Genomic DNA, 17,508 nt, shown 5'->3' on the forward strand with positions numbered 1-17,508 from the left:
CTCATCACCAGCAACTTCCCATCCTCCTTCCCTGCAGCCTTATGTAACGATTGCTGTCTGTCTCTATAGGTTTCTCTGCTTGGGACATTTCTTTTTAAATAAAAGTATATTTTTGTTAATTCTTGAGATAATGCACACAATGCATTTTGACCATTCCCCACTCTTCCCCTAACTCATCCCAGATGCAACCCCCACTCCTCTCCTTCTCCCAAGCTTAGGTTGTTGTTTCCTCCTTCTTTATAATCCACTAAATCCAATCTGTACTGCCCACATACTCACGGGTATGGGGCCATCCATGGTGGACCTACCAGAGGCCACACCCTTAAAGACCCTTTCCTACAACCCACCAATAACTCCTCAATTGGGCATCAGGTTCCATGAGTCCATTTCCCATTCCTGCTGGAATGTTGACTGACTTCATGTTGTGCCTGTCTTATGTGGGCACTCCCAGCTGCTGAGTTATGACTGTAGTGGTCTTGTCACATCCAGAAGACACTGCTTTGTTCAGGTCCTCTTCAACTTCTGACTCTTACAGTCTTTCTGTTCTTTCTTCCTCAATGGTCCCTAAGCCAGGGTGTGTGTGATATAGATGTCACATTTGTGGCCGAGCATTGCATAGGCATTTATCCTTTGTACTGTGACAAATTGTGAGTTTCTGTATTAACTTATATCCATTATACAAAAAAACTTCTCTGATGAGGCTGAACATTTGTTATAGATGAATCCATATATCATGTGGCCTTTGGTGATTTACTTTTTTCATTAAACTGTATTCCTCAAGATCTTCCACTTTGTAACATGAATCCATTCTTAATTTTGTTAGTGAATATTTCATTGTATGACTGGCTATATGACATTTTGTCTATTGATTTGTTATTTGTGAATATATGAATTGTTTCTTTTCTACTCTCATTAATAATGATGCCATAGCATTTGTGTGCAAGTTTGTTTTCAAAGACATATATGCCTAGGAGCAGAGTTTCTGTATCATCCTCTTATTTAGTCCTTTATTATGCTAGTATATTCATATAGTGTTTATACTCATTTATATACCCACTAGGAATAAATAAGGCCTTCTTCCTCTCTTCAAAGTAATTTGTTGGGTAGATAGTACCCCCCAGTTTTATAATAAAAAAACCAAAGCCCTCAAATCCAGTGAAATCTTTGATTTCTACAAGACATAGAGATAGTTGATGAAGGTGGGATTTGATTCATGCAATATTCCTGGAATATTGACCTAATAACCTAGTTTAAGGTTCACATTTATGAGAAAGGAAACTGAGGCACACTCAGAGTATCTGAGCTGTCCAAGTTCATAGCTGGTCAATGACAGACTGGAGTGAGATTCTTTGTCTACTGACTATAAAATAATGTATTTTCTATCTATCAGCTGTTCTTCTGGGGTTGGGATTAGAACACAGCCCTACTAACTCTGGATATGGTAGCCATTCCATTATCTAGTGTAGCAAGGTTTCTCGTCAGACTATCTTTTTTTTTTTTTTTTTTTTTTTGAGGCAGGGTTTCTCTGTGTAACAGTCTTGGCTGTCCTGGAATTAGCTCTTGTAGACCAGGCTGGCCTTGAACTCACAGAGATCTGCTTGCTCTGCCTTCTGAGTGCTGGGATTAAAGGCATGTGCCACCACTGCCTGGATCCTGTCAGATTATCTTTGAACCATCAGCCCACAAATAACGACCCAGAGACTGATTATTAATTATGAAAGTTTGGCCTTAGCTTAGGCTTTTCCCCAACTAGCTCTTATAACTTAATTAACCCTTACTCTTTTGATCTATATTCTGCCATGTGGCTCGGTTACCTCTCCTTAGTATGGCACATCCGACTTGTTCTGAGTCTGACAGTGAAACTGTATGCCTAGATTCCTCCATCTCTTCCCTTCCTCTTTTCCCAGAAGTCCCACCTATCTCTCCTGCCTAACCACTGGCCATTTAGCTCTGTATTACCAACCATAAGGCATTTTAGGCAGACACACCCCGTTACAGTGTAAACAAATATTCCACAATAGCCCCGTTCTTCCTTTTTGAGGACCCCAAAGTCCAATTGTGGTCTCAATCTGTGAAAACTGAAGATATGCACATGAGATGAGAAATAAGAACAGGAAACTCAGCCCAAACAAAATGGCCTCAATTTTTTTTTGGTGTCTATTCTAGTGTTTATTGACTAGTACTTTTCTTTTCAGATATTGATAGTCCCAAAAACCTAGTGACTGACCAGGTGACAGAGACCACTCTCAGTGTCTCCTGGGACCCGGTGCAGGCTGACATTGACAGGTATGTGGTGCGCTATACCTCTGCTGATGGAGAATCCAAGGAATTTCTTATTGGGAAGGACCAGAGGAGCACCATCTTGACAGGCCTGAGGCCTGGCATGGAGTACAAGGTTGAAGTGTGGGCCCAGAAGGGAGCCCGGGAGAGCAAGAAGGCCAACACCAAAGCTCACACAGGTAATGAACAGCATAGTTTAGAGGTACGATGGCTGTCACGTTGAGTTTAGAGGAAGTCAAGTTTTAATTTCTTCCTCTGACACCGATGGGTCTTGGTGATTTTTGGAAGAGCAGGGTTACTTCTCCCACAACCAACTTCACACACCACCCTTACTTCATTGCATCTGGTTTCCTTAGGTGTTGGACTCTCCGAACAGTCTCCAAACTGTCTAGCTGACTGTGTGTATAGTTCCTCTTCTAGGTGCCTGGATCTTTTTCTAGAGATGTTGTTTTTGGTTTCTTTGAGAAGGGTACTAGGAAATATTAAAAAAAAATACATTTGTTTTAAGATTCTAGATTTTTTTCATCTGCTGTTGCAAGTAAAGGTTTGCTTTTTAACATCCAAGTCTTATTTTAATTATAAAACAAATTTGTCACTGTAGATGGTAAGTCTTTACTGTCTTGCTAATGGACTTTCTCCTTTTTGTTTGCAAAACCAAGGTCTTCAACTTGAATCTCTGTATATTGCCTGTAGCAGGCCTTGTATATAGAGCAGAGTCTTGATATTCCTTACCAAATGAATATGAAATTAGTTTTGTTAAACTTCTAGTAGAAGTCATACCCTAGATTTTCAGATTCTGGATGGTTGTTGGGTGTCTGGGTTGGGAAGCTTTCCTGGGAAGAGATGTGCATGCATGAAGCAGAAGTAAAAGACAAATATCAGACAGCAAATGAACAAACCCCCACCAAAATGGGAGTGGATAAGATAGAAAACCGCAGAAAATTAAAACTCTCACCAGTCAACGAGACCAGCAGTATCTGCACCCTGGCCCTCTGAATGGTGTATGTGGATTTGATGTTGTTGCTATCAATATCACCATCGTTGTGTGTGTGTGTGTGGCACATGTGTGGAGGTCAGAGGATAACTTTCTAGACTTAATTCTCTCCTTCTCCATTTCCATTAGTTTGGGAATCACACTCAGGGTGCCCCACTTCCGTACAATCGCCTTTACTGTCTGAGCCATCTTGCTGAGCCAATAGCACATACTGACTCAGACTTTTCCTCATAGACATCGACAGTCCCAAAAACCTGGTGACCAATCAAGTGACAGAAAATACAGCCACCATCTCCTGGGACCCAGTGCAGGCTGATATTGACAGGTACATGGTGCGCTACACATCTGCTGATGGCGAGACCAGGGAGGTTCCAGTGAGGAAGGGGAAGAGCAGTACCGTCCTGACGGGCTTGAGACCCGGTGTGGAGTACACCGTTCAAGTGTGGGCTCAGAAGGGGGCCCGGGAGAGCAAGAAGGCCAAAACCAAGGCCCCCACAGGTAAGGAATGTTGTTCACTGGTACCTGCAGGGGAAGCTAAAGTGTTCTTTTCCTGTTCTTACACTGATGTGAAATAAGGTAAGGGATGAGCAAACTGAGTTAATAAATTGAGGTTCATCCGCTACTGCTGAATGGTGACACAGGTGTTTCAGGGTCTGTGATGCCAGAGACTGGATTGTTTTAGGAGGGCACCTACCTCTATTTCTTCTGACATACAGAGTGCCTGTCTGAGACGGGGAAAGTTGTAAACAATAGAAAGTTTTTGGTTTATGGGTGTAGAGTCTGAAAGGCCCAAAACAAGAATCCTAGTGTCTTGTGGCCTTTGTCCTGTATCATAACACACATAGACAAATGAGCAGATGTAAAACAAAGAGAGGGCAAGAGGTCTTGAACTTCAGCCTGGACCCCAGCTGACTTTCCCGCTCCTGTGGAATGACATTAGTCCCTTTGTGAGAGCAGACCTAATCATGACCTAATCACCTCTAAAATATTCTACTTCTTAAAGCCTCACTGAGGGCTTTGGTGTAAAAAACCAAACTTCCATTTACTTTTAAAGAGAACAAAGTACTGTAATTAAGATCTGCTGCTGAGCAGTCCCATAATGCCTTGAAACTTTTTCCACAGCATATGTCCTTAACCGTTAATGTTTCTCAGCTACTGAAAATTACAGAACTAATATAAAAGTTCTAAAGTTATTGTATTAAGGAACTGTTCCGAGACAAGCTGTTCCATTAGAATTGACCTAATAGAAACTGTGTCACAAACAAACATCACCCTGGGAAGCGGGGACCCTGTGTCCAATATGCAGCTAACTTCTCATTGCCATCTTTTAAGTGCCAGGTCTAGGGATAGAGTGACAAACAGAAAATTATGTTCCCTGCTCTCCTGACAGCCAGTGGGAGAGACAGGCAATAAACAAAAAGAAAATTTGTAACTGTAAATTTTGATAAACCCTACGAAGGACATGACAATGTTGCAGGTCTAGAGATCAGTGGGTTGGAAGACACGGGTGTTGCGGGAGTATCTTCCGCTGCCTCAGCCACATGGGGTTTAGATGGTGTGAGTGCGTAGTCGTAGGATACATTGCCAGATACACCAAAGGGAAGGCTAAGACTGCAGTTTATATAGAACAGAGTGGACATGCTTAGGCTGCTGTGCTCATATAGCTCGCTCTGTGCTGGAGGCCCAGGTTCCTTGGCTGTTGTGGATCAGTCACCCTTAGGCAATTGTGTTTATTTACTTGGTTAACGTCACCTGCATTCCAGCCAATGGGAAGGCCAGGGCATGACTTGAATGTTACACACATCAGTTTTCAGAATTCTCTCTCAGATCCAAGATGTAGTTATAAGTCAAGGGGCTGGAGGATAGTTGGGGTTGCAGAGTAGGTGCCATGGGGGAGAGTCTATAGGATTGCTCCAACAATGGTTTCAGTGGTTGAATAGTTCAGGTTTTCATTGTTATGCTGGTGAAACTGGGCAGGACAGAATATTTCCAGATTGATAAATATAGAGAAGACCTGGTTCCTTCCATTGTAATATCTAGTGTCATGTTTCCCTGGAAAATGGAAACTGGAGGACTCTTAAAGGTGTTTCCCTTCCTTCCTTCCTTCCTTCCTTCCTTCCTTCCTTCCTTCCTTCCTTCCTTCCTCCTTCCCTCCTTCCTTCCTCCCCCCCTTTCTCATTTATTTATTTTTTTAAAATAGGGATTCACTATGTGGCCCTAGCTGTGCTCTTCTTGCCTCTGAACTGTGGGGATTGCAGGAGTGGGCACCATATCTGCTTTACTCCTGTATTCATGAGAATTAGACCACTATTAATGATAAAATTATACCAGTAATAATTATATTATTATGTCATTTTAATTATATACATATATATATATATATATAAAATGTCATAGCTCTTTTGAATGGAAGAATGCTTGTGGACAGGGTGGTAAGATGCCTTTCCATGGTTCTAAAGCCAGCCTTTTCTAAATCTTAAAAAAAGAAATTGACAGCCCCAAGAACTTGGTGACCAATCGGGTGACAGAGAATACAGCCACCATCTCCTGGGACCCAGTGCGAGCCACCATTGACAAGTACATGGTACGCTACACCTCTGCGGATGGAGAGACCAAAGAGATACCAGTGTCAAAGGATCAGAGTAGTACCGTCCTGACGGGTCTGAAGCCAGGCATGGAATATACCATCCATGTGTGGGCCCAGAAGGGACCCCAGGAGAGCAAGAAGGCTGACACAAAGGCCCTAACAGGTACTGTGATACTTCGCTCTTACCCAGAGTGAATCTCCCCCTATGAACAGGGTGAGGAGGGGAAGAGTGGGGCTGATGGCTTTATCTAAAGATGTCTTCCAAAGTGGTTTCCTGTTGACCTTGTTTAGGTGTTTATGTGTTCACACATTTATGTGCATGTATGCGTGTGTGCATGTGCATGAAGAGGTAGACATGGAGGAGTCAGCTGCTCTCCACATTATTTTTTGAGATGGTCTCTGTAGCCGGTGACTGCTCATTTGTTTGCCGGCTTTCTAGACCCAAATAATCAAACAGATACTATATTAATTATAATACTGTTTGACCAATAACTTAGGAATCTTTCTAGGTAGCTCTTACATCTTAAATTAACCCAATTTCTTTTATTCTATATATCACCATGAAGCTGTGGCCTACTGGTAAGGTTCGGTGTCTCCCTTCTTTGGCAGCTACATGGCATCTCCTTGACTCTATCTACTCTGTCTCTATATCTCTTCCAGTGTGGTTATATTCTGCCCTGCCATAGGCTAAAGCAGTTTTATTAATCAACCAATAAAAGCAACACATATACAGAAGGACATCTCACATCAGGTCTCTCTTTGATTTGGCGAGTCTGTCTGGTCAGTAAAGCTCAAGGGATATCTGCCTGTCTCTACCTCCTCTGCCCTGAGATTACAGACATGTGTTATTGTCCCTTTTTTTTTCTATAGGTAGTAGGGATCTGAACTTAGATGCTTATGTGTCTATGTGAATCACTTTGCCCACTGAGCCTTTCCTTCAGCCTCATAGTTATCCTTTTGAGGTAGTCCTTTGACAGTCAGGTAGGATGGAGGGCACATGGTACTGTGGCTGTATAAGTTATTCTTCCCCAGGCTTATCTGCTGAGCCCAGATGCCAGGATCTCTGCCCCTGCTTTGAATAAGAAATGGGACTGGGCCTCAGTTCCTACTGGGAAACGGAAGAAGCAGCAAGTTCTAGTTTCAGTCTTTCAAGGTGAAGATGGAGATGATGGGGAGCACCCTCCTCCATGTCATTATCTGTGGATGACCTAAGGTGAAGATGGAGATGATGGGGAGCACCCTCCTCCATGTCATTATCTGTGGATGACCTAAGGTGCCTGGGTTGCATGTGAATGTGTGTGACAGGGCCTCTGGGCATAGATGAGTATTATACAACTGGGCCTCCATGGGACCCAGGGTCTGTGATCCCTTTAGGCATTCTGAACAAGATCCATTTATCTCCTGTATGGTCAGTAGTGGTGCCATATATCTCTTGATGGTTTTTATTAGTTAAAATTAGATGGCATTAAAAATGCACATTAAGAATATAAAATCAAAAAGAATCACTTAAGAAAAAATGTGTAAACCAAAACCCAAAACAAACCCCAAGTTACTTTTCCCCTTGTCCCAGACTCCCCAGACTCCAGTGTGGCTCTCCAAAAGCAATGGACGGCTCTTGTCCTCCTTCCTTATCTCATTACTCTCTTCCTCTCTTCTACTCAACCCCTCTTCCTCCTTTTTCTTGTCTTCACTTTCCCCAATTTAAAATAAGTAAATTACATTTCTCTCTCCTTCCCTCTTCCTTCCTTCTTTTCCTCCCTCCTCTTCTCCCCCTCCCTCCTTCCCTCTCTCTCTCTCTCTCTTTCTCTCTCTCTCTCTCTCTCTCTCTCTCTCTCTCTCTCTGTGTGTGTGTGTGTGTGTGTGTGTGTGTGTGTGTGTGTGTGTATGTATGTATGTATGTATGTGTGGGTGTGAGCACAGCACACATGCGGAGACCAGAGAACAACTTATAGGAGTTGGTTCTCCCTTTCCTCCGTGTAAGATCTGGGATTGAATTCAGGCTGTCAAGCCTGGTGTCAAGCACCTGCCACCAGAGCCATTTTGCCTGTCCCACTTCTCCCAATTTAAGAACAGTAACGTGACTTTTATCTTTCTGCCTCATAGAGATATGAATGTAACCAAGTCAGACATCCCAAGTCCACAGTTGTTAATCAAAGAGGAGGACGCCAAAACTACCTTAAACTATTTAAATTCTGAAGGAAATCCAGTCTCTCTATGTGATGGATAAAGTATGATCCATGCCAGATGCTGTGCTTTAGAAAATCAAACCAAGCTGATATTACAGAGACTCAAAATTTGTCAAAACAACCTAATTCAAAACAACAGCTGTCTGATTTCTATTAAAATACTGCAATTCAGTTCTCAGCTGAAATGCTACTGGGGAGAAAATAGCCTGGAGATGGCTTTTTGGGAAGTTCTAAATTAAAATCGCCTTTTATGATATTTTTTCAAAATGGAAATTTCCATTCATATCTTGTTTGCTTAAAAAATATGAACATTCTAACCAGCGTTGGTGGAAATTAGTATTTTTGCTGAGCTTTTGTTTTCCTTGTCTTCACATACATGCTCACAGACCTGTGCATTCCCTCTGGTACACACTCACAGACCCATATAAGCCCTCTGGTATGTGATCCCATGCATGCCCTCTGGTACATGCTCACAGACCTGTGCATGCCCTCTGATATATACTCACAGACCCATGTATGCCCTCCAGTACATACTCAAATACATGTGCATGACCTCTGGTACATACTCAGATACCTGTGTATGCCTTCTGGTACATACTCACAGACCCATGTATGCTCTCCAGTACATACTCACATACCCATGTCTGCCCTCTGGTACATACTCACAGACCCATGTATGCCCTTTAGTACATACTCACATACCCATGTATGCTGTCTGGTACATGCTTACATATCCATGCATGCCCTCTGGTACATGCTCACATACCCGTGCATGCCTCTGGTACATGCTCACATACTTGTGCATGCCCTCTGGTACATGCTCACATGCCTGTGTGACCCTCTGGCATCTGAGTGGGCAAGTCTATACAAGAAAAAGAAAGGCTTTTCTTTGTCCGCACCCTTCCTAGCTAACAGCCCTCCCACCCCTCATTCTGAAACAGAGTCTGTCTGACTCTATAGGCCAGGAAGGCCTCTGGCCTTACTCTCTGAAATCCTCCTGGATCAGCCTCTTGAGTACTGGGATGAGCGATATGCGTAACCACACCCAATTTCTTTCTGTTTTAACATAAACACTATCTCTTATTTCTGTACTGGGTATATATGAAGGCCACACACTTATATGTTTAAGAAATAGAATTTTGTATTTTTATATTAAGTTAATTTTATCCTCAGTCCCCTTACATATTAAGGCTCCTAATCTCAGCATGTAAGTTTTGGGGTTTCTCAGTGCTAGACATTGACAGCACATCATCTTTTCATCTCCTCTCCAGACAGTGTCCTCTGAGTGGTTCCTAGGTTCTATGTGTAGGCTCTTTTCTAGCCTGTGGATCTCATCCTCCCAAATCACACAGGAAGCTCCACCACCACCGAGAACCAAAGTGCCAAATTACACTGTTCATATTTACCACTCTGAAAATCTCCTGGGGAAATGAGGTCCAGGGTCCCTCCCTCTCTAGACTACTCAAAGCCATATTCCTAAATCTTCCACTTCTACAGATCCGTACTTTTAGAAACAAAGACAAGGGAGGCTCTGAGCAAGACCAGGACTACCAACTACTTAAAGGCAGGGAGAGAAATGGGGAAATATACAGAAAGAAAATCACTTAAAATTATGCATATTTTAAGAACAATTGCTACCTGGCTTCTCATTTACAGAAATTGACCCTCCGAAAAATCTCCGTCCATTTGGTGTCACACATTCTGGTGGAGTATTGACCTGGATGCCCCCCTCTGCTCAAATTGATGGCTACATTTTGACCTACCAGCTCCCGAACGGCACAGTGAAGGTATGAGGAGTTCTTGTATTTCTCTTGGTGTCTTCTCTTCACACGATCCCTATACAACAAGCTGGCTTCACTGGTTGATCCCTCACTGCTAAGCCATGCTATTTGTGAATACTATGTTCTCATTGTAAGGACTAACCTCCGTGCCTGCTCCTTTTGACTGCGACACATCTGCTGCCTGGGCATAGACCCCATTTTATCGTTCACTTGTTCATCGCTTATCTTGCAATTCTAGGGGCTCAAACTCAGGGAGGTGTGCTTACTAGGCACGCTCTGTTTTCCTCCTCTTCCTCCTACTCCTTCTGAACCATCTCTTGTAACAGGAGGAGCTGGCTGCTTGTCATCCCAGCTGCCCAGCTATCTTACACCCGAAATAAGCACACAGAAACTGAATTCATTTAAACACTGCCTGGCTCATTAGTTCTAACCTCTTATTGGCTAATTCTTACATTTTAATTTAACACATTTCTGTTAATCTGTGTATCACCACGAGGTCGTGGCTTACCAGGAAAGATTCAGCATGTCTGATTCTGGCAGCTCCATGCTGGTTCTCTGACTCTTCTTTCTTCCTCCCAGTGTTCTATCTTCTCCGCCTACCTAAGTTCTGCCCTATCAGGTCAAACAGTTTCTTTTTTGATTAACCAATGAAAGCAATACATAAACAGAAGGACCTCCTACATCAATCTCTTGCTTCCCCTCCTCCTAGTCTTCCGGCCCCTCCTCCTGCCTCTCCTCTTCCTGTCCCTCCTCCTCATGATCCTCCGTCTGCCTTTCCTCTTTTTGCCCCATCTCCTCTTGCACCCCTTCTTCTTGCTGCTGCTCCTCTTGCTCCTCTTCTTTCTCCCCCTACTCCTCCTTCCCTTCTATAAATCATTGCATCTGCTTAACACTTTTAAGTTCCAGAAGGACTGAGAATTTTTTTTCTGTTTTGTTTATTTTTGTATCTAAAGCATTTTGGATAGTGCTTAGTATGCAGTTGGTGTGAATTTTTTGCTTTATTTTATTTTGGTGATAGTTAGGCTTGAACTCAGGACCTTGCATCTGTCAGACAAGTGTTCTACTCTGGAACTATGTGCCTAGCTCTTTTTAATATTTTTATTTTGGGACAAGATCTCACTAACTTGCCAAGCCTGACTTCAAACTTGAACTCTTTCTGTTTCAGTCTTGAAAGCAGCTAAGATCAGAGGTGTGTGTCACCATTCTTGGCCACCAATAAATATTCACTGACTAAATGGATGACCATTATTTCAAGGGCTAACCTTCCCCAAGCCTCTCTGAAGTCCAGCAGAGTTTTCAAACTTGGCCAATAGGAAACTGTCATTATCTCTCTTTGGCAATAAATAAAGACAAATACAAAATAAGAAAGAAAAAAGACACTGATTTATTCATTATTACAATGAGTGCACCTGACTGTCCAGCTTGGAGAGTTAGTCCAATGTTTATAGAGTGAATAAGACATGTTCAGAAGGATTTCTTGAAATACCAACTACTTCTATGTCTCACAGATATGATGACCGGTTTTGCCTCTCTTTTTTTTTTTTAAATGTACTTAGCCTAACTTATTCAACTTGCTTTTGATGGCACTGCAGTAGTCATCACCTCTCCATATCTGAAGGCACAGACCCCTAGGCAGCCTGGCTGGTGCTCCAGTGGTGGCCGTGCTTGTTCTTGGCTCTCAGCTCGTCCTTCTAGCAGGGCTGACTCTGTGGCATGGCCCTCCAGGAAAGTGACTGAGACTCACTAGGATTTTGGGCTGCCATTGAACTCTTGGAGATCTTCTGACATCATGTTAGTCAATGCTGTTGCTGCCCAGGGTGCTGGAAAGAGAAAATGAATCACCTACTGTCTGTTACCTCCTTTGTTTGTAGGAAGTGCAGCTCCAAAGAGGTCAGCAGAGGTTTGAATTGCAAGACCTGGAACAGGGTGTCACCTACCCTATTTCCTTGGTTGCCTTTAAGGGTGATCGCCGGAGTCGAAGTGTATCCACCACCCTTTCTACAGGTAATATGGAATCAAGCCCTTTAAATGACAATAAATAGAGGCAGGCATTGGAGAGGTCTTCGGGGAGCATGGAGTTATTGAGAAATAAGATGGGGTTATGGATTCCAAACAAATTCACCCCATAGTGAAGGGACTAAAGAGGGCAAAACTGAGTGTTACACCGGGAGAGCTAGCCTAGGACATCAAGCGACACAAACCTCATTTAATGGTGCATTTGCAGAATTGATGGGTACAGAGGGAGTGAAGAAACTAACATGTGAGCCAAGAATCAGAAGAAGCAAAATAGTGTAGGATGCTATGAAATGATTTCTGGACAAAGTAAATTACCTTATAACAGGGAAAGTTGAATTGTTTCCTCTTCCTTCCTTCCCTTCTAACAACTTTGTCCTTCTGCTTGCTCTCAGTGGATGCCCGTTATCCACACCCCTCAGACTGCACTCAGGTTCAGCAGAACACCGACGCTGCCAGTGGCCTCTACACAATCTACCTAAATGGCGATGCCAATCGGCCCATGCAGGTGTACTGTGACATGGACACGGATGGAGGCGGCTGGATTGTGAGTCCTAATGGTGCCCAGCGGCACTCCGTGGAATACCTTCTTTCTTAATCTAGGGAGATGGTCACAGCTGCCCCAGGGAGGCTTTCTTTCTTCTCTGCCAGTGGGGGAAGGAGCTTTAATGGCTTGCAGTTGTTTGCAGAGAGATCTTATCCCATTGTAAGGAAAGAATTTAGGGCTTAACTTGATCCTGTGACAGGCATGGTTCTTCAAAGCACTTTAAAAAATGAGACCTTCACATGATGCTTTAGTGTGAGAGGATTATTATTCTTGTCTTACAAAGACGCTGAAGCTTACATGGTTGAGTTGGTCACACACGTCAGTGACATTGCTAGAGTCACATTCCAGGAGTCATGACTGCTAGATTCTTGGATATTCTGATGGTTCGTCTTAGGTCGACCAAGATGTAGATTCATGGCCTTTTTTGATCTATCAGTCCTCTGAACTGGGACCTGGTCTGTGGTCTAGACTTTGCCTCTGCAGGACAGAAATATGATTCTAAGACTTTTGCTTACACTACACCACTTCTGTGATGGCTTGCTGATTCAGTCCTGTGAGGAACCTTTGAAGACTGCAGGCAGCTTGTTCTTTCTCCCTCACTTGGCTTCTCCCTGTGTCTGAACTGATGCAGGCTCTTATTTTCTTGAACTACAGACAGCCTTCACCTGCTGTACATTGCCACCCATTGTGGGAAAGAGAAAGCCTGGTCTCCTAGCGCCCAACTCTGTTCCTTTATATGTTTGCTCAGGGCTCTTTGAGCAGCCACAGGTGAAATGATATCATCTGATGAGCGGCGATGAAGAAAACTTAATATCTGCACAGTGGCAAAGAATACTTGAAAGTCCATTTCATTCAACAATTGGTTAGATGGCAGAAAGGCTTGATTTATAAAATAACACAGCAGATTGTAACACCGGAGGTCTCCCACCTGAGCAGACCTGTAGGGCTGTGCCTGCTGCTTTTCATCAACACCATTGTAACTCTATGGATCAGCCCACTCCGGCCTACAGCCCAATTTTCTGCCATTGTGCTTGTAATTGACCACTGGCGGGTTGTCTGCACTGTTTAGTGTGGCCGTTTTGAAAACCAAGCTTATACAGGAAATGAGTCAATTATCTACAGCAGCCAAGACAGAGAGAGAGAGAGAGAGAGAGAGAGAGAGAGAGAGAGAGAGAGAGAGAGAGATTGATTTGTCTCTCTGTTTGTACAGCCCATGAAATAGTGCAGATATTTAGTGAGCACCTATCAGACACTGTTTCATTGTCTGACAACACTGCAATGAACAAGCCTGATGGATGGCGGACGTCAAGGACCTTGCCTTCTGTACACCCATGCAAATGAGCCTGACTCAAACACAGTCAGTTATAGGACCACTGAATTCAGTCAGCCTGTGTTTTATTTGGTTCAAGGGTCAACTGTCCCTGAAAGATGATCCAGGTTTCCTCTAAGCTTTTAAAATCCTTTTATGGAAGTTGTTCTCTGTCCCAGGCAGCAGGAACCTAATTCGATGAACAGGCAGAAGGGCTTTGCCCTGAGGTAACGCAGGCTGCCAGGAGGAGACTGGAAAGAACATCAGGGAACACTTAGAAGTCTCCAATCTTTCCATCTTGGAAGTCTAAGGGCTGCAGCAGAGCTCTTCCCACAGGCATTTAAATGCAACCTTGACTTTGCTCTCCTGACTTAGTCATTCAAGACAATGAGTAATGTCTCCAGCACAATGACAGTGCTGGGTTGCAGAACCCTCTTAAGATACTTTACCACATCTTAAGACGTTTCCCTATTCTTACATAGCTCATTACAGAGCGTTTTAATCTCTCGAATTTCTTAATCAAACTAAGATGTATAAATTATCTGTGTGGTCAGTACACTTAAAGATGATAGAATAAAATACAAACTAACAATTATTGAGATATAATAACAGCTTATTGTTATCCGTGCCAGATTCTGCTGTTTCATGGTTTGCTGACCTACCTGAAGCCTCCTTTGAAGCTCTTGGGTGATGGGGTTCAGCTGTACCTTGATCTGACAGTTTAGTGAGGTGAAGCTTGGGCTGTGCTTGTGGCTCGGTTGGTAAAGTACTTGCCTAGCATGTGTGATGCTCAGGGACTATTCTTTGACATCACAGAGAACTGGATAACTGTAATGCTAGCCCATGGGATGTAACATGTTGGGCCTGTTTGTTTGTGTTTTCTGTCCCCGCCTGGTACCCCACAACCGGCAGGCCCCAGAGAAAATCAACCACACAAGAGATCTCTATAAGTTATAATGCTGATTGGCCCATTAGGTCAGGCTTCTTACTGGCTAACTCTCACATCTTGATTAACTCATTTTTCTGATCTATTTTAGCCATGTGGCTCAGTACCTTTTTCAGTGGGGCAGCTCACATCCTGCTGCTTCAGTGATCTGGGCAGGAGTGGGAGGAATCAACTTCCTCCTCCCCAGAATTCTCCTGCTCTCTTTGCATCATTTCCACTTCCTGTCTGGTTTTCTCGCCTGCACCTCCTGCCTGGCCAATCAGTGTTTTATTTAAAACATGATTGACAGAATACAGACAATTTTCCTGCACCATTTCCCCCTCTTTTTTTTTTAAAACAAACAAACAAAGGAAAATATCCATAGTCCAGTTTTTGGGAGTGTGGGCGTAGTATTCCAGGCTACTTCCTGCTGGTTGGGGGCGCTGATAATCTTATGGGGACCTAAAGAAAATTTAGAGTTATGATCAAGTCCTGACTGAAGTATCCTGTGAGTCTTGATCATTTCAGGCAGCGGTCTTGAACCTGTTCTGGATGAAGAACTCAGACATCTGGGCCATCTGTTCCTACCGGAGATTGCTCAGGTGGTCTCCCTTGGTCAAAGATGATTTTTCTTAACTCTGAATAAATCCAGAGCCTCTCATTTTCTGTGGAAACAAAAGCAAAATCTCTTCTCCAAAGTAACATACCTTTTGACTTCAATTCTGAAGCCAAGGTATTTTCAAAATATCTATTTTGGGTTAATTCTGCAGCCTTTATAAGCAAATATCTTTTAGTAGCTGTTGCTCCTTCCTCAGCATTTAAACAATTCAAAGAGAGCATAATAGCATACAGTATCAAGATTCTCTGTGTATTTTCCATCTTTACGTGGCTTTATTTTAACCTCTATTTTTTTATTTTTATTTTTAACTTTTGGCTTTTTGAGACAGGTTCTCTGCATATCTTTGTCCTGGAACTCCCTCTGTAGACCAGGCTATCCTTGAACTCCCAGAGATCTGTCTATCTCTGCCTCCCCAGTGCTGGGATTAAAGGTGTCTGCCATCACACCTTGAATTTACAGAGGTCTGTCTGCCTCTGCCTCCTAAACCTTGGGATTAAAGGTGTGTACCACCATATCCAATTACTCTCTTTCTTTCTTTCTTTCTTTTTTTTTTTTTAAGGACTTTAAATCATTTAGAGTTTTTTTTTTTTTAATTTCTCTTTACTGTATCTCTCTCTCTTTCTGACCATGTGAGTCTTTAATTTGCTAAGGAATATGGAGAAAACAACAGTCAAAAGCTCCTATGGCTTTTCAAGGTCCTTGCCAGGAAGCAAGCTGCAACAATGTTTCCATAATCAGGACGGCCTGCTTGAAAGAGTCAGAGTTTTCCCCGGCTTAAAACAGCGCAGCCTTTTCCCTGCTAAAGCTGAAAACCAAAATGCTTTACTCTAGTCTTTTACAAGCTTTTTCAGGCTTTTTGTGATTTCAGTTATCCACGTTGGGTGCCATTCTGTAACAATGGGAGGCAGAGATAAAAGGAGTGGGACCTTGGCTGCATGTGAGTTTGAGACCAGCCTGGGCTACACTGAGATCTTGTATTTGGGAGTAGGGGGAATGAAACTAGCTAACTTAAAAATGAAATTAGCCAATTTAGTCAAGGATACATCCAGTAAGTGTGGAGATTCCAGAATTGACTTCCCTAGACACACTGGGGCATTATTTAAAACAAAACAAAAAACCCAAACCCAAAACCTGCTCATTGATTGGAGATAGAGCCATTGGTACTGCATCCTTAGAAGGGTGGGCTCAGAATCAGTCCCAGCCTTGGAGAGGAAATGCTAGCGGCACAGTGGATACACATGTAAGGAAGTGTCAGTACTACATCCAGCTAGGAATTGTCAGTGATACAAGAAGAATCCCAGAGCAGTCTTGACACAGGCTCCTCACCAGGAAACAGGTCTTCCAAGTGTTCAAAAATGCTACCTGGGAAATAGACCCAGGAGGGTTAGATCTTCAAATGTTCCGACTGAATGATGGGATTGTGTGTTATCCTTGTTTGTGTCACCAAATGGTTGTGTGAACATGGCTAATTTCCTGATCTTTGCCATCTGTGAAATGGCATTGTTACCCTTTCCTCAGATCCAACACTCAGTCGGTGTCCAGCCAATGGTTGTTATAAAGGAAGTGAGTGAAGAATGAAGGGAAAAGAAAGAATGGGGAAGTTTAATGAGTGGGCAGCGGAGAAAAGAGTAAGAACAGCTGTGCTGACGGACAGTGTTAATACCGCGTGCAATGGCTTTCCCTAAATTCTGCTCATCAACGAACTGCCATTCCTAGGACATTTTTGTAAGACGCGTGCCCTCTCATCTAGTTTTCCCAGAAATGGTGTGGTAGACTTCTCTTTCCCACTTGTGTCTCTGCTTTACAGTGAGCTGGCTGAGATCAGAAACCAAAATGACTGACTCACTCTCCCCTCACCAGGCCGTGTCTGTGGCTGCCTTGGAGCCTGGAACATTCTCTTCCCATGGGTGTCTTTGTTCAGCACCTCCTAGGCCACAAGGCTTACTGGTGCTGCGAAAGGAGTTAATGTGGGCGCCTGTGTGGGGCTTGAGCAGGGTCAGGATTCTCACCTCCCTCCCCCACTCCTCCTAGAATGTAAAGATGACACAACCATCAGGTTCACTTTACCAGATTTAACACCGCGAATAGAATTTTGTGTTGGGACTTCTTCATTTAGATGAATACAGGGAAAAAAATAGGTAGAGATATAATTCTAGTCCTTGGTAAGTGGTTGTTAATCATTACTGAGTGGGCTAGGATGGCTTTTAGCTTGGCTCTCAAGTTCAAGTGGAATAATACACACTGCCATTTTCAATACTGTGCACAGG

The 17,508-nt window shown here is 43.2% G+C and overlaps 1 protein-coding gene across 1 annotated transcript in view; it reads left to right on the forward strand.

Moving 5' to 3' along the window:
- Positions 1 to 17,508, forward strand: part of Tnn (tenascin N) — a 71,329-nt gene that overhangs the window by 39,499 nt on the left and 14,322 nt on the right. The window contains exons 13-18 of the mRNA XM_087906371.1: positions 2,196 to 2,459; positions 3,509 to 3,772; positions 5,761 to 6,024; positions 9,704 to 9,834; positions 11,700 to 11,832; positions 12,237 to 12,388. Of these exons, the coding sequence (XP_087762497.1) occupies positions 2,196 to 2,459; positions 3,509 to 3,772; positions 5,761 to 6,024; positions 9,704 to 9,834; positions 11,700 to 11,832; positions 12,237 to 12,388 (1,208 nt within the window). The remainder of the gene's footprint in view (positions 1 to 2,195; positions 2,460 to 3,508; positions 3,773 to 5,760; positions 6,025 to 9,703; positions 9,835 to 11,699; positions 11,833 to 12,236; positions 12,389 to 17,508) is intronic.

Source organism: Myodes glareolus, chromosome 5 (genome assembly GCF_982192425.1).
Source record: "Myodes glareolus chromosome 5, mMyoGla1.1, whole genome shotgun sequence".
NCBI classification, from domain to species: domain Eukaryota; kingdom Metazoa; phylum Chordata; class Mammalia; order Rodentia; family Cricetidae; genus Myodes; species Myodes glareolus.